This window comes from Erpetoichthys calabaricus, chromosome 9 (assembly GCF_900747795.2).
Source record: "Erpetoichthys calabaricus chromosome 9, fErpCal1.3, whole genome shotgun sequence".
In the NCBI taxonomy this organism is placed as follows: Eukaryota; Metazoa; Chordata; class Cladistia; order Polypteriformes; family Polypteridae; genus Erpetoichthys; species Erpetoichthys calabaricus.
In genome coordinates this window covers 46,308,791-46,330,843 of record NC_041402.2, presented here as the reverse complement: position 1 = coordinate 46,330,843, position 22,053 = coordinate 46,308,791, and the positions used below count along the sequence as shown (strand labels likewise).

The following is a 22,053-nucleotide window of genomic DNA, read 5'->3' as shown; positions in this document are numbered from 1 at the left end:
CCTCTATGCATTGACTACAATACGGTCTATGCTGCGTTTATTGAAATAGGCGTTTTTTTAAAAACTGGATTTTATCAAATTTTTACTTTTTTTTCTCTTATTGGAATATACTAAACTGAAGAAAACCAGTTTAACAAATTACTGAGACAAAGAGGAAATACAGGTTAGTATGTTATGTTTTAATTCAGGATTGCTGAGGGCAAAAGATTTTTTCAAATAGAACTTAGTTTTCTCTCGTTATATATACTTCAGCTTGTGCTGGCTGACATTATTGATTTTTAATCTGCAGCAGTTGACAAAAGATATATTTTGTAGAGTTGGTTTTGTTCCAGTCAAAAGGGAATTAGTTTAGTAAAGGTTGCATTATGTTGAATGTAATGGTTTTGGATAATTGGTTTGTTTGTAGTTTCTGCGGATGCTTTTCATAAAGACAAGCTAAATATTAAGTCGTGATCCATTTAAGTCAAACTAATTTGGTGCTTCGGCTGTACCTTACATTTGTTTGCCTTTTGTGGATTATTGGTTGTGTTTGAAGTGAGTGCAAATCAGCAGTTTTGACACATTAGTTTGCTTCCAAAAATGTGTTTTAGTTGAATGGGACATTCTATGTAAGAGTGTGTGTGTGTGTATGTGTGTTTGTTTTTTTTTATAGCAGTTGTGGTGGGATACTACTTTAATGCTATTTTCTTTACTGCTCCAGCTGACCTTTCTCAGGTATGGCCTGAAGCAAACCAGCACTTTAGCAAAGAGATTGATGATGAAGCAAACAGCTACTTCCAACGAATTTACAACCATCCTCCCCATCCTACAATGTCTGTAGATGAGGTATATTCAAATCAATAATTAACAGGAATTTCAGACAAGTCAGGCTTTTTATACTTTGGTGTCTACTATTTTTAGAATGTGTCTGTTAAAGCCTGAATTTACTCTTTCAGGTGCTGGAGATGTTGCAGAGATTTAAAGATTCTAACATTAAGCGGGAGCGGGAAGTTTTCAACTGTATGCTGAGGAATCTTTTTGAGGAGTACCGCTTTTTTCCTCAGTACCCAGACAAGGAACTACACATCACTGCATGTCTGTTTGGTGGAATAATCGAGAAAGGCCTTGTAACCTACATGGCCCTAGGGCTTGCACTACGTTATGTCCTTGAAGCTTTAAGAAAGCCTTTTGGATCCAAAATGTATTACTTTGGTATTGCTGCACTAGACAGGTTTAAAAATAGGTATGATTTTCCTAAAGCATTTTTTGTATTTATCCAATTCTTGTGTGTTTATACACCTGGCATCTTATATACTACTTTGCAGCCATTCAGACACTACCAATATTGTGAAAGGTTGAGAAGAGAAAAAAAAATCACATGATTTAAAAGAAATCTCTTTTGATATTACATTTAAGGCCTGCACTTTCCTGATCAATATTTGTTAGACTATTTAGAAGTGCAATTAATTTTGAAGACATTATAAATGGCAGCAACATGGATTCTGTAGTTTCTAGCAACCACATTGCATTATACCATTTATCATATTTATGTTGCAGTTTAAATGGCACTTGGGGTCTAAATGAAGAGTGATCTTTTTGAAAGGTTTACAGTTTCCCATATATTATCAAATATTGCTGAAAATGGAATCCTCTGTCATATGTATATGTATGATTAAATCTTTTATGCTCAAAGTTTAAAATCATTTTTCATGGAGTAATTAGATAATGGTAAATAAATGCAAGATTGAAGCAGTATAGTTTGGAATTATGTAAAAAGTTGAATTTCACAAAAATTTGACATCATCTGTGGCTCTGCAGCTCAGAGTTTATATTGGTCATATCTGATTCCTTTATTTCCACCAGCTATGTGTTCATTAGCACTGCAAATGTCCAGTTTCTGAGCATGTAATAATGTCTACTCTTTAACAGCTTCAACCGGACTGTTTACACTATATTAAATCTAGTTTTGGTTAGTTGCTTGAAAGTGCACTTTTTAAAACTTCAGTTTTCGTCTTACAGTCTTTAATGTTCAAGCAATACCTTTAGGCTTTGTTAAAAACGGTGCGTCTTTTTAAAGCAAGTTTTTAAAAGGTTTGTACTATACTGTATATCAAGAAATAGAGTAGATTTTACTGATGCCGAAACATCTTAGGGGATTTTAAATTTTTCATTACAGTTGATGTGCTTCACGTTGCTGCTTAATTGCAGTATTTCAGACTATTTTCCCCAACTATAGCAAAAGGGAGGCATCCTTCCTGCTTCAGTATTCAGTCTTTTTGTGGTAGATGCTTGTTACGTGTGTCAAAATTAAGTAAACGTGGCCGTATTTTGTATGAATATTTAATGTAGTTACAAAGGTTGTAGTATGAAAATGTTTGTCATATTGTAGGAACAAGCTATGCTAAAAAGAAAGCTACTCAGAAAAGCTCATTTAAAATGCTATACTATAATAACGGTCAAAAATCTTCAGCACACCAGTTTAAGAATGAATGAATGAAGTTTCAGTGGGTTAACCTTAAGCACATGTATGTTAGATGGTTTTGATTTGTAGGATGGTCTTTTTTGTATGCACCACACTTTATTATTAATTGTGCTGCATTTACATGGACTTTTCATACTTCATTTTAGATTGAAGGATTATCCCCAATATTGCCAGCACTTGGCTTCCATTGCTCACTTTATGCAGTTTCCACATCACTTACAGGAGGTAAGATTTTTAGGTGTATTAGGCATGGATTGCCATTAAATTAATTTAGCAAGAGAAAAAAAAGAACATTAGGTTTATTTTTTTAAAGATAATTCAAGAATCCCATTCCTTTTAATGATTTTTTTTTTTTAATCTAGCATCACATCAGACAAAGTGTCTTGGCTTATATAGAGGAATATTTCATACAAAATTCAATAAATGTGCAAACAAAGTGCTGTGAATTGTGTTCATAAATAAATTTGCCTCAGTGTTTTTTGTTGCTTGCTTATTGAATTTTGTCAGTGTTTTTTGTTGCTTGCTTATTGAATTTTGTCCGTATTAGTACTCCAAATGCATCATGAAATATGGCTTAAAGTAAAACTCGCCTTCAGTCTTCAATGTTAAGAGGGTGGGCTGTAGCACATACTGTGTTTTAAGTGGTAAATCATCTTCTATGGAATGCTCATGCCTAATTACCTTCCGTACAGAAAGGTTAATGAAATAACACAACATTTGAAAATTACTATTGCCAATGAAATTAGTTCTGCCAAAGTTAACACACATTTCAGAGAGAAAATTGAAGATTTACTAGAAGAAATTACAATGTTAGTGTGCCTTTTAGACTATGGTATGAATTAAACTATTTTTTAAAACATCAAAGAACTAGTGCAACAGATTAGGATACACACCAGTTCAGTTGACAAAGTTACCTGCCCTGGATACACATCCTTTGACTTTCCAGCTGAGTCAATAGAACACTTCATTTTATGTGGTTTAAAAGTACAACAGATTGCAGATCTATATGGTGTATCAGAGACGACGATCATCATAGTAGGTATTTTTGTAATTAATTCTTATGCTATTTCATTAACTTCTATCTCCCACACAGACATATTGAATTAGGCATGAGCAATCTACAGACAATTCACCAATCCAAATACAGTACGTGCTAGAGCCCACCCTCTCTGTTTTGAGTGTGAGTTTTATTTCAAGCTGTATTTCTTGGTGCATTTTGTGGAATATTACTGACAAAATTAGATAAATAAGTAACAAAACATATTTTGTGATGAATTTATGCTCCCGTTTCACAGTACTTTATATTTGTGCATTTCATTTTGTCTGAAATATTCCTCCATAGGCATTCTCTTTATAATTTAAAAAAAAAAGAATACCTTAGATAAAGGATATTGACAGCCAGTTTGTCGTTTGTGGGTGCCCGGTATTCAAGCATTTTGAAGTGTGTACTTCTCCCAAAAGGAACATAGGTTAAATTTATCAGCTTTTTACTAGTTAAAAATTCAGTTCATTGATGTGAAGTTTGTGCATTTTATGGTTTGTATTTGAAATAAACTTAAATCTGTGAAAATGGAATGAACAGTTTTAGACTTAAAGCTGTCTGTAGTGAAAAAAATGCACTTTTTATTTTGATTTAAAGGGTTTGTTAAAGTTGTGCTCATTTGCGTACAAACAAGTATATTGTTTACATTCATTATTAATGTATATTTTATCTTTGCAGTACATAGAGTATGGGCAACAATCAAGAGACCCACCTGTTAAGATGCAAGGGTCAATTACTACACCTGGCAGCCTTGCTCTTGCACAAGCTCAGGCCCAAGCACAAGTGCCCCCTAAAGCATCTCTTCCAGGGCAGGTTAGCACTGTGGTAACTACATCTACCACAACCACTGTTGCCAAAACCACTACTATTACCCGCCCCACTGGAGTTGGCTTCAAGAAAGATGTTCCGGTGAGTATTGATAGCTCAAAGAAAAGAGGCCTTTATTCGCTTTTTTTTTTCTGTGCAGTGCTCCCATTTGTGGTGCATGTAATGTACATACAAAAGATACTAGTAAAATGACTGATATTTTCAAAAATTTAGCACTGCTGCCAAGATTTCTTAAAATCCTGTGTATTCAGTAGATTTGCCTTTTAATACTTTTATCTGTGTAGTCTCAGTTGTATAGCGATAAAATAAGTTTTATTTATGACTGTACCACCCTAAATTCATCTTGCCTTAAAACCTGTAAAGGGTTGGCCTTAGTTAAAGGGTGGATCTTGCCTTGGAATATAGAGCGCTACGTTTTTTATTATTTATTTTTTTTTTAGTTTTCTTGTCAGCAGGATTTGAAGTTTCCTGTCCTATTTTTATAGCTGATTTTGTAAGCAAGTCAACAGTGAAGAATATTATAAAAAAAAAAAAAAAATACAACATGAGAAATAAATAAAACCTGCATTTTCATTCAAAAATGACAAGGTCTTAATTTATACCCAGAAAGTGGAAAAAAAAGGAAAAACAGAAATATTTAATAGTTTGCCTTTTAGTGCATTATGAGGTTGTATATAGTTTTCTTTTTGAGACTTTTAAGCACTTTGGAAAAATTAACTCATTAAAGCAAAGCTGCCCTAATAACTGCCTTTCCACTATTAACCATTAAAAACAATTTGGGTATCGTTTTACATTGTTATTCATAGGGCTTAAAATTATAAATTTATCTAAAATGTTGCAAACATTGAAAAGGATTTTAAAAATTTCTTTTAAATCATTTACAAAAAAAAATGTTGACATTTCCAAGTTTCTTTGATAAAGAAGTCTATCTTAGCTTGCTATAGTCAACACTCAACAATTCTTGCATAATGCAGCATTATGTCCAGAATTTCTGCTTGAACAGTGAAGTGTGAGGGTATTAGGATCAGAACCATTCTTTTTAGGTGACTGGAAAATGTTTAAAATTTGTTCCAAGTTCAACTTTAGATCTAAGACCATAGTGACTGGTTGAAAAGGTATGTTTAAAAGGCAAAAGACTGAGCATTTTACTAATGATGATACAAGCGAATGCCTTTTTTTTTTTTTTTTTTTTTTGCCTTTTGAAGGAATTTTTTTAAAAATTTCAAATGTTTTATGACATTGTTGCAGTGCTCCACAGTTTAACAATTTCAGGTAGCTGGAATGTTTAATTCCAAATGTCCTGTGTCAAAATGGATGTCAGCATAAATTAAGCATGATTCAATTTATAAAATGCATCAGCTTTTTTTTGCAAAGGGAAAATTATTATGTAAAAGATACCAATAAAGCTGTTTTTCTTCCCCTGATGTCTTACTAAATTACCATTATTATTTCAACAGTTTAATGTGATTTTCATATTTTTGATGGTTTATTATCAAAGTGGAAAGTGAGATTTGCCTCTTTATTCGCTCCCCAGAGTGTGCCTTTTAACATGATAGGAAATACTCATCTAGTTTGAGCTTTTATTGGTCTTAATAGGAAAGGCAGATGAAGACAGTAGTGAAGGTCTTAGAGATTACTTCCCTTTAATATTTTTTTTCCTCCACAACTTTTTGTAGTCTTACTATTTTAGTCTAATATCTTCCGATATTTATATCCTTTTTATCAGAAAGACATCTAATTCCTTAAACTTCTTCTTCCGTCTACACCTATTTTTACTGGACTTTAGATATCAATCCAATTATACTTAAATTCATATAGTACTACTTACCTGTGTTAAGTGTGTAATGAAAAACCATATGTTAGCCCACCAATGGGCCAGAGGGAAATGTTATTGCTGAAATCGTTTGCACTGTTTTATGCTTGGTGGTTTGACTGTGTTCATTCAGATGGATGCCCAGCTGAAAGTCACAAGGTTGTATCTAGACTTTGACCACTAGGCATAAATGAATAGCTCTGACTGAAGATCCTATATGCCTGTTTCTTTACCATAACCACAGCATCTGTATTTTAAAGGACCTAGCTAATCATCTGAAGGCGTAGCTCCATTGAATTACTCCATCCATTCATTCATTTTTCCAGTACTTATTCAAAACTGGATCGCAGGAGCAACAGTCTTACCAGTGAGGCCCATATATTCCTCTCCCTAGCTGCACTCGCCAACTTATACTGTTGAGTTCCAAGGTGCTTGCCATCTGGGAGATGTAATCCTCCCAGTGAGCACTGGGTCTTCCTCCTAGCTGGTAGTGCCCATAAAACCTACACAGGCATGCATCCATATTAGATGACTGAACGTCCTCAGTCAGCTCCTCTCAATACAGAGGGTCTACTCCGAACCTCTCCTTGGATGCCTGCGCTTTTCATCCTGTTTCTAAGGGGGGGCCCAGCTACCCTGCAGAAAAAGCTAATTTTCGCCGCTTGTACCTGTAATCTCATTCTTTTGGTCATTAACCAAAGTTCATGTCCATTTATGAGGGTAGGGGTGTAAATTGACTGGTAAATCAACAGCTATGCCTTCTGACTTGGCTCCTTTACCACATAACTGTTCTTACCGCCTCAGTCAGTTTGTCGATCTTTCCTCAATTTCTCCTCCCTCATGAACATGACCTCAAGGTACTTGGCTTCTTCCACTTGATACAGTAGCTCATCTCACAATCAGTCTACCTTTCTCCTACTGAGGACTATGGCCTCAGATTTGGAGGTACTGATCCTCATTCCTGCAACATTACACTTAGTTGTGAACTGTCCCAGTGTGTACTGGAGTTCACGGCCCAATGAAGTCAACAGGACCATGTCATCTGCAAAGCTCAAGTGACACAATTCTAAGGCCAACGAACTGGACCCCATCCCTGGCTGCACCTTGATATCATGTCCAAACAAGATAGCAGGCAAAGTATAGCTGTGGCAGAGTCCCACACCCACTGAGAACAGTGCTGTTTCTCACAGTGATTATACAGAGACCAAATAGCCGTTATTACAGGTAAAAAAAAAAAAAAAAGAATACTTTTATCTTTTCTGACAAATTTGCATTTTGACATTAGTTATGCAAAAACTGTGAAGATCTTTCAAGGTTTTTGCAGAGCATCAAGCAAAATCCTAATTAAAAGGATTAGTATACTTAAGTAATTGGCAAAAAAATTAAACTGTTTCATTCTGTTGAAGTTCCTATTTTTTCAGGTTATTCCTGTTTATTATTGTGATAAGACTGTAGAATGGGGTTAACCTCATTTATTAGAAATGATTGTCTGATACAACAGTGATTTGCAGGTGTTTTGACACTGCCTGACCTTTGTAATGTGTGGGATTATAGTGTAAGTCCTCAGTTACTGTATAGCAGGACAGTATAATTTGTGTGTTTATGCAGTAAGTGATCTACTGTGTAATGTTTTTCTTTAGTTGTTGTAGGTTTAGCTAATGCACAATGGCTGAAAACTTGATGCTATGATACCAATGCAGGAACCCCTTTGATCTGATATGATTACTATTGCTTGCACTCTTAAATCATGGTTTCCCCTTTAACATATTCCCATTTCACCTACTGGCACCTAATTGTGTCTCTAGAGCAGAGGTGGCCAACTATTTTTTATACGGGCCACATGAGAAAACCAGCTTGTTGAGGAGGGCCGCCCATATTGTGTCAACTGTTATATTACGTTAAACATATATATTTTTGTAACTATAATAAAATTTATACACCACATATTCAGGTTTTGTTTGATTTATTAAACATGGAACACACACTATAGCATGCTTTCAAACACAATCTGTTCCTGATTGTGTAAAACAAAAACAAAATAAATACATTTTACTGCATTAATCACTGAAAGTATTTTATTATGTCTGTATCTTTGACAACTTAGTGGGAAGACAAGTCTGAACTTCAGCTAGTGCACTGAAGTCAGGTGTAATTCCAGGTTTTGCTATTCGCAGTACAGCAGACAGATGGTCACCACTGAGAGAGCATCTGTACCTGAATATGTTAAATTTCATTACTGAGAATGTGTCTTCACATATGTATGTTGATCCAAAGAGGACAAACATTCTCTGAGCTAGTCATCTCAAGTGTAGTAAATTCTCCGTTTTGAGAGAATTGTAGAATGTCCATAATGGCACTGACTTGAAGTGTTCTGCCAGCAATGCATCAGACTGCAAGTCTAAGTTCAAGTTGTACCTCAGTGGGGTACTGTCAACATTGCATATAAAAGGAGAGGACATGGTGAATATTTCAGTTTCCACTGCTTTGAAGTCTTTCAAATCACCTGGAAAACTTGCCATTCAGTGCTAGGAACATGGCTACATATCTGTTAACACTAGAATCCCTGAAGCCTACGAAAAAAGTCATCACGCCGGGCCAACTTAAATTCCTTCACACCTCCTCATCAGGTGTGGTAGCCCAGATTGGTGTGATCATCCTTGTGCTCCTCCAACAGTAAAACAAAATGTCTGTGATTTAATAACCCTAGCACTGATAAAGTTGACAGTATTTATATCATCCACATGATTAATTTTCAACACTGATTTACATAGCATTTCTTAATGAATAATGTAATATAAAAATGAGTTTTTGGGCTGGCTTAATAATCTTAACCACTTTTTCCTCAAATCCTTTTTAAAAGTCCATCATTTTTACCTGTCATATTTGAACCATCAGATGCATCACCAACTAACTTTTCCCACTGCAGTCCTAACTTTTGCAAGCGTGTACTGACTTCAGTAAATAGATCCTTACCGGTTCTTGTCCCTTTCACTGATTGTATATAATTTCAAAGTCTTTTGTTATTCCTTTCACAAAAATCAGCAGCTGCTCTGTGTCACGAACATCACAGCTCTCGGCCAAGGAGAAGTTGATGTTTTCCACAGTGTGTAGTATCAGATACTCTGCAATTTCCTCAGTCTGTCTTATTGTGAGATTAACAGATGTTCTATGGGCAGAGGATTGCCGCAGACTCCAATAAGCATTCTTTAACAAATTCTCCATCAGAAAACAGTTCGCTTCTTTTTCTTTGCTTCTCTTAGGAGTCTAGGATTTGTTGAATGATCTGTTTTCGACACCAACCTTTCATTTTTTTTTTTTTACTGCTCATTTTTGTTTTTCTTTATAAAATGTAGACGGAATGCAGCTCAATAGTCGTCGTCTTCTTTTATTCAATATAACATGAACAATTTTTGTATTGCCTCTTTCTCTGATGTCTCCTGCAGTTTCCCTCTTTTATATCCCTTCCTTTCTGATGCAGTCTTCCACAATTTCCCATACATATCAATTTTGATTTGTTATCACATATAGTTGTGATGCAGATCGACACGCCCAGGCAGATACTTGTCATCCGCACCTTCCACGGGCCATACAGAACAAGACCATATGCTGCATTTGTCCGCAAGCCGTATAATGCCCAGGTCTGCACTAGAGGTATACAGTGATCCCTCGCTATATCGCGCTTCCCCTTTCGCGGCTTCACTCTATCGCGGATTTTATATGTAAGCATATTTAAATATATGTCGCAGATTTTTTGCTGGTTCGCGGATTTCTGTGGACAATGGGTCTTTTAATTTCTGGTACATGCTTCCTCAGTTGGTTTGCCTAGTTGATTTCATACAAGGGACACTATTGGCAGATGGCTGAGAAGCTACCCAACGTACTTTTCTCTCTCTCTCTCTTGCGCTGACTTTTTCTGATCCTGACGTAGGGGGATTGAGACACGGACGCTCGTCTAAAAATGCTGAAAGATTATCTTCACATTGGCTACCTTCTGTGCAGCTGCTTCGTGAAGCGACATGCTGCACGGTGCTTCGCATACTTAAAAGCACGAAGGGCACGTATTGATTTTTTTATATCTCTCTCTCTCTCTCTCTGCTCCTGACGGAGGGGGTGTGAGCTGCCACCTTCAACAGCTTTGTGCCTCGGTGCTTCGCATACTTAAAAGCAAACAGCCCTATTGATTTGTTTGCTCCTTTGAAGAGGAAGATATGTTTGCATTCTTTTAATTGTGAGACGGAACTGTCATCTCTGTCTTGTCATGGAGCACAGTTTAAACTTTTGAAAAAGAGACAAATGTTTGTTTGCAGTGTTTGAATAACGTCCCTGTCTCTCTACAACCTCCTGTGTTTCTGCGCAAATCTGTGACCCAAGCATGACAATATAAAAATAACCATATAAACATATGGTTTCTACTTCGCGGATTTTCTTATTTCGTGGGTGGCTCTGGAACGCAACCCCCGCGATGGAGGAGGGATTACTGTACTGCATATAGATAGAGTTCCAAACCGCTCCTTCATATAATGACTTTCAGGTGAGAAATAGTATAGTACTTCAGTCCATTACAGTGCAGGTCCAGTCTTTTATAGGTGTTATAAATATATTTTAGTTAAATTGTTTTGGAGATCAAAATATCTTCAATGATATGAGATATTCCTAATTTGTATATAAAGAGGAAATTGTGGTGATCAAGAATATTCTTGGGGGAATGACATAACTGTTTAAGCAGTTATAATTTATTAAAACCTGAATAGAAAGATTACAGTGAACTAAATTTTGTATATTGGTAATATTCTCTTTCAGCCTTCTATTAATACAACCAATATTGACACACTGCTAGTAGCCACTGATCAAACAGAGAGGATTGTGGAACCACCGGAAAATGTTCAGGAAAAAATAGCTTTCATCTTTAACAATCTTTCCCAGTCAAACATGACACAGAAGGTAAGATTTTGTTAATGTTAGCTGAAGTTTTGACAGTGATAATGTGAAAGTTTAACCTTTTTTTAGGGGCTGCAAATTTAGTGTTTTTCTTATTTCTATTAGTAGAGCATTGTCTATTGAATTTGTTCTTATATACTTACATACACAGCTCATTCTTGTTTATACATTTCTTAAATTGAACCATACCATTTCATACGTATATTTGGAATGACTGCACAATTCAAAGCTCTTATTAATGAAAAGGAGAGTACCTTTTTATTGCTTGTAGCATAACATTTTTTCACACACAATTTGTAGGAGTATAATTATAATAGAGGTGGATAGGTGGCTGACAATGGAGTACTTCCCTGACTACTTAGAAATACATGCAGTATTAGTGATGTCTATTAAAGCAGTGAGCAGTACTGCTCAATCTTCTGTCTTCTTACAGCAGCCAGGTTTGGCAACTGTGGTGTGAAAGGCAGTTTCTGGCACAGATGGTAAGCCTAAACAAATATCCAATCAGTTTTAAAATTATTTGTATTTTGGAAGACTGTTAAGCTTGTTCAGAATGACAGATACAGCAAATATCAATGTGTAGACATTTTGAAATGTCAGCATTTATGAATGCAAAGAGTAGAATCCTGAAAGATCTTTTTTTTTTTTTTTTTTTGAATTGCATTTATGGAAGAATAAAAGTGAAGTTAAATTCTTTGGCACAAGTGTACACACATAGGGTATGACTTTTTTATGTTTAACCAGTCATTTTTCAGAGAATGTGCAAAGGTGTTCACCAACTATTTAAATTAATTCCATTGTCAATTAATAAAATCAACTGTTCCTCTAGGATTTTCCTGAAGGTTTGATTACAAGGCAGAGATGCTAATGGTGTGCAAGCACCTTGTAAAAGTTATGATGAATCATATTTTTGAAAGGGTACACATCAAAAAAGGGTTTAAACATTTAAAACGTCTTGAATAAGAAAGTTGGTTGTTATTAAGAAGAGATGAAAATATGGCAATAAACAAATTGCACAGAAATAATTTCTCACCCAAAGATTGTACATTTTTTGCAAGACAAACTCTTCACATGGTTTTGTGAGCTTAGTATTTCAGAATTACAGTAAAACTAAAAATGTTTACTTTGGGCTTATCAGACTATTGCTTTCCAAACTTCTTCCATGGTGACCCCAAGAACGTTTAAAATACTGCTCATCACATACATACACATTTTGTGTGTCAGAATGAAATGAAAACTTGTACAATGCATATTCATCAGGCATTCAATTTTGGCATGATTTATCATTCATAAATCAATAAATGTAGTGTGCCATATTGGAAAGCAATGGAGTACATTGCTATATTAGTGAAAATTTTAGTTTATTTTTATGTATTAGTTGCATAGGCTCGGAGTGAACTGTATCCCATTCTGCTTTCTTTTTGATATAGAGAATCCTATATATGTGAAAGATTGTTCTCAAGTGTTTGTTTGGAGGCTGCAGTTGTTGCGTTTTTCTTGTGACTGTGTGTAAGCACTATGTATATTGCAAACACAGCGGGTATAGACAGTAAAAACACATTACCTTCTTGGCACCCCATGGTTTCACAACCCCCAGTTTAAAAAACTCTGCAGTAAACAATAGCACTGGGTCAAAAATCAACACCGTTCACCCAAACAAATAATTTTACAATACCATGTCTTTTCAAGTGATGTTCAGTACTGTTGGGAGTTGTTGCTGTTATTGCTCTAGGTTCAAGTAGAAGACTTACGTACTGTTTTTTGCTTATGTGGTCCTTTTGTTCATGGTGTGCTGTGGTGCGACCTTTCTAAGCTTGTTGTTAAGCTCCTGCCATGTCCTGCAACTTTGTACAAAAAGTATTGCTTTTTCTGGCACAAAGTGTAGATGCTGAAGTTCCCTTCTTGTAGAAGTAATGCTGCTTTCTAATCTTCAGAGAACAGTCTCAATCATTGGCCTGAACCTGACTTGACAAAATGGATCTTGGAAATAGTTCAGGGCATCCAGCTCCAAGAGAACAGTCTGTGAGAGAGTGGCTCGTCAGGTTTCAGAAAAAAGAGATGAAAGTAGCTAGTTTTAAAGGAAGATATAACTTTGTGTGATTTGATCGAGGTCCCTTCTGATTACAGAACCAGTGTCTCCTTAAAAGTGCGTTATTTTGTCCATCACATACAGGCAGTTCAGTTTGTGGTCACAAGCCTAAAATTAATGTCTGTTTTGGCGTCTTATCTGAAGAAGCCTCTGCAGAGGTATCAGCTTAACTGTGATTTACACCTTTGTTATCAGATGAAGTATTGGGCTGACACTGGTAGTGACTGCATTTCAGCCCATCACTAAGAAATGGAGGTTGGGAGGTGAGGTACAGCTAAAATTCTGCTTCCCTGTTAAATCTGCTGTCTTAACAGGCTTTGTGTCACCAAATGCCTAGCAGAATGGACAGTGCCCACTTTGACCTACATTACTCTTGCCAGCTGCTCAATACCAGGGTTGACTGATACTCTAGCAATACCAAAACAAGCAGGAGAAGGTTTACAGTTTTACTGCTAATTAACTTAATGTTCCTTAATACGCCCAAAAAGAAGCAAATAAGTGTTATAACATTATACCAATACATCCTGGATAGGTAGCAGTTGGTATTGTTAGAGGTCTAAGCATTCAATGTGTTTACAATACAAGACTACTACTACAGAAGACTACTTCAGAGTACTTTTGGCCTAATAAGCTGATTGGTCTCAGTTTCAGCATGGCCTCTGGTTGGATGAAATGGGGGATGCTCCAGGTCTTTGATCTGACATGGTCTTTGTATGGATGGAAGAGTTGACACTTTGAACTACTTGGTTAGCCTAAATTTATGCTAGTCTGGTAGCTCCTTGATATACCTTTTGGACAAGTAAACATCCTAGTACAGTGCTTACTCCCCCATGTATCTAAATCATTCCCTTTGATCAGACCAGTCATGTTTAGGCACAAGTGAACCTACATTTTCCCCTGCATGTCCTTAAATTTCTACTAATGCAGTGCTTCACTATAACCTAAAACCCACCTCCCAAGAGAGAATATATCCCTGTGCAGGTCTTGACGGACCTAGGAATTTCCCATAAGCAACTAAAGACTGTTACTTGGGAAAATATGGCCTGGTTAGTCCAATTCAGTGTGTTGTCACCATGACCACTACCAGACAAATGAAGCGAATAATGTGCTATAATAGAAAACATCAAGTTTATAGTGACTGGATTGCTTTTGCAAGTGTACTTCTCTCCAAATCCCCACCCATTCCCCCCCCCAAAATGTGTTTGTATCCTAGTGTTATGAAATTAGTTGTAATCTGAGTTAATTACTATCATACATCAATGGTGGGCTAAAAAATGTTTGCACATATCTTCTGCTTGATAGCAGATAAAATCTAACTTGAAATGTAGAAATCTGTTTAACATCAGTGGAATGTATCAAACTTTTTTTTTTTTTCTTCTAAAATTTGTTTCTAAAGGTAGAAGAGCTGAAAGAAACTGTTAAGGAGGAATTTATGCCTTGGGTATCCCAGTATCTTGTAATGAAGAGAGTCAGTATAGAACCAAACTTCCATAGCCTTTACTCCAATTTTTTGGATACATTAAAAAACCAAGAGTTTGTTAAAATGGTCCTTAATGAAACATACAGAAATATTAAGGTGAGATTTTTTGCTAATTCATTATGGTTTTTTTAAGTTTGTTTTGCCTTGTAATAACCACCTCTTTACTTCATGTGTAGTCACTATTCAAGTATGCTGAAACTATTTACTTATTGGCTATGTGCTTTACAGGTTCTCCTCACATCCGACAAGGCTGCAGCCAACTTTTCTGACAGATCACTATTGAAAAATCTAGGACACTGGCTTGGGATGATTACATTGGCAAAGAATAAGCCCATTCTTTACACGGTTTGTAGGCTAAATGTTTAATCTGTTTAACATCTTTAAGTAGTCTGCCAGGTGGGTACCACCAGTACCTTATTAAATTGAATGATCTTTGCATAAATGGCTTAAAAAAATAAACGGTGTTTGTGTCTCCAAACATTACTTATAAAAACCCTTCATTTTTTGTGCAAAAATAAATGTCAGTAATCTATACTATTCATGTAATGTGTATTTATATTTATCTTTCTTGGATGGGAGTTGAATTAGTCTTAAGTTTTGAGAGATTTTTGTTTCAAATTGGCATGCTAGCATTCATCTTGGTCTTTTTGTTATTTTGAGGCTATTATAAAATACTGCATCTCTCATAGAAGCTTATAGTGGTGTCTAGAGGAACACCAGTGCACACGTGGAACAAGCTTGCTGCAAATGTTTATTTGGAGCAGTAAGTTTTCTAACGTGGTTAAAAGTCTCCAGATTGTGTACATAGGCACTTATCCAAACATTTCTGGAATGGTAGTAACAGTCTTTGTTTCCTTGTAACCTTTCCTCTCGTGATGTGATTCAAGCTTCATTCACATGAGTACCAGTAGGTAGCTAAAGCTGCTTTTTTTTTTTTTTTTTTTTTTTTTTTTTTATGGCAGTTTTGCTAGCATAGACTGAGTTGTTCATTCTTTACATAGTGTTGTGCCAGTGAAGAACAGATTTAATTCACATACTACAAAATCTTTTTTTTTCTTCTATTAACAACATTTATGTCAAATTCTCGTGGTTTAAGTTTTTTAAGGGTCTTGTTGTAGATATGAACTTGGTGCTTTAGTAGTTGTCTTTCCCAAACACCTTGGGGAACATGCTCTTTCAATCAAAAATGAATTTGGGGAAAGTGAACTCATTACTTTTGTGAGTGTGTAACCACAAGTTTAAAACAAAAATCTGTATTTGAATCAAACTTATGTAGCAGATTTTGTATAAAGCTTCTAAAAGGTAGTTTTTATTTATATATTTACAAATGCTGTTTTTTGTTTTTTTTTTGATAAATGAGAAGCAAAGGAGGAACCAGTCATTCTATACATATTTTTATATTGATTGGAATTTTTTTCCTCCAGAAAATGTTTTAACTCTTGATATCTTTCATAGGATTTAGAGGTTAAATCATTGCTGCTGGAAGCCTATGTTAAGGGACAGCAAGAGCTTCTGTATGTGGTCCCTTTTGTTGCCAAAGTCTTAGAATCCAGTGTGAGGAGTGTGGTAAGAAATTGTTTTACATGATGTCTTAATTAGTAGATTTTGCATTGTTTTATGACTAGAGGATTGTATGAATGATTTCCTTATGATTTCAGATATTCAGGCCTCAGAACCCCTGGACAATGGCCATTATGAATGTTTTAGCAGAACTTCACCAAGAACATGATTTAAAGGTAATTGTGTATGGGAGCAGATTGTTCTTTCTCCCCCTCTCATGCTTACAAACTTCTAAAACTCGCCTGACTCAGAATGCAATGGCGTTGCAGTGCATTTCTAAAAAGCAGGATTGTGGTATACTGTCCTGTTTGTGGTGTTTGGATTCTGTAGCAATAGTGAAGGAGGGCTCTGGGTTTGTGTGTTTTGTTTTTTTTTAAATAACTTCCTAGAGGAATAATTAGTTATGTGAAAGACAGGTGACAAGGCACAAGTTTAAACAGTAATGACAAACATTTTCCAGTGCGATCTAGAAATGATTATTTTCATAAATTGCTGAAATACCAAGGCTTTTTGTTAGAGTGTAAACGATTTTCCTTTTTTAATTAACAATTTACCCAAGAATAGCCATGGTTACAGTATTAATGAAATATTTTAGAATATGTGCTGCCTTTCTAAGTTGTGTAGAAATCTTAAGTAATTGACATACTCTAAAATGAATGTTTACAGTGTATTATCTATTGTAATGCATGTAGTAATGTACAGTGGAACCACGGGTCACAAACGTCTCGGACCACGTATAAATCAGGTTACGACCAAAAAGTTTGCCAAACTTTTGCATCTGTTCACGACCACACACTCGGGTGACTAACAAGGCAGTTTCCCTTCCGGTTCGTACGCGCTGATGATTTCCGCACATGTTCAGTCTCTCCTTGTACATTCCCTGTGCAGCGAGAGAGCCCAAGCAGAAGAAGTAAGTAAACATTTAGTTTACTATTATTTCACTGTGCATTCTATGGTATAATTATTTTTGTGCTTAAAAATCTCTCTATTATTAAAAAAAAAAAAAAAAAAAAATCCTGGAAAGCAAAAGCAGTGCAACGATACGTGATCTTCTCCGAAGTTCTCGGAAGACATTTAAAAGACCCGCGAGACAAAAGAGACTTTCCACAGACATTCTCACGGGGACCGTAAACATGAGACTTGGTGCCAAGAGATTGTCCCAGGGCCGTAGCAAAAAGGACAGTGGCTGTACAGGCTTTAAAAAGATCGAAGGGCAGCACGACAGCAGCTCTCCCAACCCCCCACTCCCTGAGACCAGGCAGTGAGCCATCATTTAAAACAAGTCCACAGACATCTAACCCTAGCAGTTGTTGGATTGCTTTTGGCAGTAAAAGTGAAAATAATGCATGTGTAACAATTCCCAAGAAAATAACAATCTCTTTAAATTGTAGATTGCCTGCCTAAGGTAAAGTCATCCCTGATGACTTGGCGCCACCGGGGAATGAGGCGTCCTTTCATCGGATTAGCTCTATTTCAGATGTGGAATGGCAAAATGGGGGTGGCAGCTTGATGAATAAGGTCTCCAGGACTTAAAACAAATCCAAATCGTATTATGTGATATCATCTAATGTGAAATTCTACTCCGTACTTCTAGAATTTTTTTTATACTGTATTGAGGATTTATTCTGTTCTATGTATTATACTGTATTGTATTGACCCCCTTCTTTTTGACATCCACTGCACGTCCAACCTACCTATCTTTGAACTGCCTTTCCCAAGGTTTCTTCGATTTTTTTTTTTTTTTTTTTTTTTTTTTTGGGAGTGTTTTTCTGGTCGTCTTAGAGGGTCAAGGCTGGGGGGCTGTCAGGAGGCAGGGCCTGTTAAAGCCCATTGTGGGACTTCTTGTGTGATTTTGGGCTATACAAAAAATAAATTGTATTGTATATCTGGAAAACCAAACACAGGGGTGGCGAGCGAAGCGAGCAGGGGGCGGAGCCCCCTAATCTTTAAAAAAATATATATATATTTACATACAGCTCGTACGGTCCGGAGTGGATTAATTGTATTTACATACAATCCTATGGGGGAAATTACTTCGAGTCACAACCAAATCAGGTTGCGACCAGAGTTTTGGAATGAATTACGGTCGTGACCCGAGGTTCCACTGTATGTCATTCCTACCGATGGCATCACAAACATTTGTTGTAATGAAGTGCATTGCTACAAATGTTTGATGCACCATCTATTTGAATGACAGACATACAAACTAGATGTACAGACAGTTACACAGGAACACCTGCAATTATCCTTTTAAGTTGGATATTGATTTTAAAAAAGGAATTAACTTTAACCTGTTCGGCAAGTTTCAGTTTTTCTGAGCTGACCTTAATGCATATGTCCTTGTAGTTTATGTATTTAAATTCTTGTGGATGTAGCCTGTATGTCTAAAAGATATGCAACAAACACAAACCAATCTTTTTAATTTTCTGTTTTTTGCAGCTTAATTTAAAATTTGAAATTGAAGTACTTTGTAAGAATCTTTCCCTTGACATCAATGACCTTAAACCTGGAAATTTATTAAAGGATAAAGATAAACTTAAAAATTTAGATGAACAGTTATCTGCACCAAAGAAAGAAGCTAAACCTGCGGAAGAAATGCTCCCCGTAGTGACAACTGGTATGTATCCCTCTTTAAATATTTTGTATTGATTGCTTTAACACTAGAATTACCAGAGCCTACGAAAAAACTTGTAGATCCGGCCCACCTTAAATCGCTTCTTAAAACTGTTCTCACCTCCCCGCCAGCGTCTTTTGTCATCTAAATGTACTGATAGACAAGCTGCCAGCAGCCGGCTATTCCATCCCCCCAACGACTTAGAACGTAAACGAGCTTTTCCCAGCTCATGCCTTGATTGATTATCTGGGAGTGAAGTGGAGTTTTAGAGTAGAAATAATAGATTGTTATTTGGAACACACGCATTTCATATGTGTTGCATTTCTACAGCAATCTGTGTAAATACATTGTTAAAACAGAAACGTTTTATATATTCTAGTAGCAAATGACAAAATGTAGGCATAAACTATATAATGTATGAAGCCTGAAGTCCAAATATCAAAGAAACACTTTCACAAAAGGTACAAAAAAAAAAGCAACTGCCAAAAAAAGCTGCCTTAGTGTGTGACATTGACACGCATTAGCTATCACTGCTTCCGTGGTGCAACAGTATCAGTCGCTGACTGGGAATCAGAAGGTCATGAGTTCGATCCTGCACAACTCCCTTTTGAGAAGTGTTCTTATTTTCACTATTTTAGAATAAAAAGATACATTTGATTTCAGTCTGTAACAGCCGGTGTAATTTATGATATTTGTAAAGGTTAGCTTTTTTTTTTTTTTGTTTTAATTCACATTTCATTGTCTCAGTCGCGTTCAGGATCCTTTCCTACCCCATCTGACACTGCTGTTTTCACATAAAGACGCGCTATAGTTCTGCAGTGTATCACGATACATACGACCGCGTGTTTTTTTCCCCCAATATTGCCAGTCCCCACGTGTTGCTGTATGCGGTTTCTTTTGTACTCCAGGACATGCAGAGGAAAGCATAGTAAAGAGCAGTAACTTCAGCGCTATATGCAATCATCAGACACTCCCCATCTGACACTGCTGTTTTCACATAGACGCGCTAAAGCTCTGCAGTGTACTTGTGGCTGCATTGTCGTACCAATGCTTGCGAACTGAAGTGTCTGCATGCACTTTTCGTGGCATTACACGTGTATTTTTTGAGTATGCCCATGTAGCTCAAACACAGGAACATATGTTGATGTAAAAGTATAACAAAACAAGTGCACATTTATTCAAGACTATAACCGAAGAAATCAGAAAGCAAGTTACAGTAGGCGGTTGATATGACAGCTTGCGTGGTGGAATGCTAAGAACTGCTGATTTCCATTCCGTGCTATATAACTGTTAACATTTGAATCTGATGATTGCATATAGCGCTGTCTTATTCAGTGTGTGCAAGAACATGCAGGTGGCCAGTTGCTGAGTGCTACAACGCACATTTTAAAAAAAGAAAGAGACAAATATATGTGACGTTTTGAAGAATTCATTTTATGACATGAATAGTACCAATCAGAAAACATCATCGAAGTAATGCAATATTATTTGAAAACGAACAGCGTCAGATCGGATGTGAAGTTATACTGGCGCTGTTTGAGTCAGATCAGAAGCTGAATAAGCTGAAAAAGCTCCTGTTCTGACTCTTAAGTAAAAAAGCATGAATTAATCAACAGAAATAACCGCGATTGACATTTTAAAGTTAACGATTTACAGTGCATACCAATTTATAAATTTAATGTCTGTTTGAGGAAATTGATCTGACTCAAACAGCGGCAGTATAACTTCACACCCGATCTGACGCTGTTCGTTTTCAAATAATATTGCATTACTTCGACGATGTTTTCTGATTGGTACTATTCGTGTCATAAAATGATTTCTTCAAAACGTCACATATATTTGGCTTTCTTTTTTTAAAATGTGCGTTGTAGCACTCAGCAACTGGCCACCTGCATGTTCTTGCGCACACTGAATAAGACAGTGCTATATGCAATCATCAGATTCAAATGTTAACAGTTATATAGCACAGAATGGAAATCAGCACTTCTTAGCATTGCACCACGCAAGCTGTCATATCAACCGCCTACTGTAACTTCGGTTATAGTCTTGAATAAAAGTGCACTTGTTTTGTTATACTTTTACATCAACATATGTTCCTGTGTTTGAGCTACATGGGCATGCTCAAAAAATACGCGTGTAATGCCACGAAAGTGCATGCAGACAATTCAGTTCGCAAGCATTGGTACGACAATGCAGTCACAAGTACACTGCAGAGCTTTAGCGCGTCTTTATGTGAAAACAGCAGTGTCAGATGGGGAGTGTCTGATGATTGCATATAGCGCTGAAGTTACCGCTCTTTACTATGCTTTCCTCTGCATGTCCTGGAGTACAAAAGAAGCAGCATACAGCAACACGTGGGGACTGGCAATACTGGGGGAAAAAAACACGCGGTCGTATGTATCGTGATACACTGCAGAACTATAGCGCGTCTTTATGTGAAAACAGCAGTGTCAGGTGAGGGGCGGTAGGGAAGGATCTTGAACGCGACTGAGACAATGAAAAGTGAATTTAAAAAAAAAAATAAAGCTAACCTTTACAAATATCATAAATTACACTGGATGTTACAGACTGAAATCAAATGTATCTTTTTATTCTAAAATAGTGAAAATAAGAACACTTCACAAAATGGAGTTGTCCAGGATCGAACTCATGACCTTCAGACTCCCAGCCAGCGACTGATACTGTTGCGCCACGGAAGCAGTGATAACTAATGCGTATCAATGTCGCACACTAAGGCGGCTTTTTTTGGCGGTGGCTTTTTTTTGTACCTTTTGTGAAAGTGTTTCTTTGATATTTGGACTTCAGGCTTCATACATTATATAGTTTATGCCTACATTTTGTCGTTTGCTACTAGAATATTGTAAAATGTTTCTGTTTTAACAATGTGTTTACACAGATTACTGTAGAAATGCAACACATATGAAATGCGTGTGTTCCAAATAACAATCTATTATTTCTACTCTAAAACTCCACTTCACTCCCAGATAATCAATCAAGGCATGAGCTGGGAAAAGCTCGTTTACGTTCTAAGTCGTTGGGGGGATGGAATAGCCGGCTGCTGGCAGCTTGTCTTTATCAGTACATTTAGATGACAAAAGACGCTGGCGGGGAGGTGAGAACAGTTTTAAGAAGCGATTTAAGGTGGGCCGGATCTACGAGTTTTTTCGTAGGCTCTGGTAATTCTAGTGTTAAGCTGCAGTTTTTGGAAATGAGAATTGCATATTAAAT

At 36.5% G+C, this 22,053-nt stretch overlaps 1 protein-coding gene across 4 annotated transcripts in view; it reads left to right on the top strand.

The window, feature by feature from the left end:
• Positions 1-22,053, top strand: part of cnot1 (CCR4-NOT transcription complex, subunit 1) — a 190,497-nt gene that overhangs the window by 121,732 nt on the left and 46,712 nt on the right. For all 4 annotated transcript variants that reach the window (XM_051931631.1, XM_051931629.1, XM_051931630.1 and 1 more), the window contains exons 20-29: positions 701-825; positions 936-1,222; positions 2,608-2,686; positions 4,182-4,412; positions 10,945-11,085; positions 14,568-14,747; positions 14,880-14,996; positions 16,107-16,217; positions 16,310-16,387; positions 18,651-18,828. In XM_051931631.1, coding sequence (XP_051787591.1) covers positions 701-825; positions 936-1,222; positions 2,608-2,686; positions 4,182-4,412; positions 10,945-11,085; positions 14,568-14,747; positions 14,880-14,996; positions 16,107-16,217; positions 16,310-16,387; positions 18,651-18,828 — 1,527 coding nt within the window. The remainder of the gene's footprint in view (positions 1-700; positions 826-935; positions 1,223-2,607; positions 2,687-4,181; positions 4,413-10,944; positions 11,086-14,567; positions 14,748-14,879; positions 14,997-16,106; positions 16,218-16,309; positions 16,388-18,650; positions 18,829-22,053) is intronic.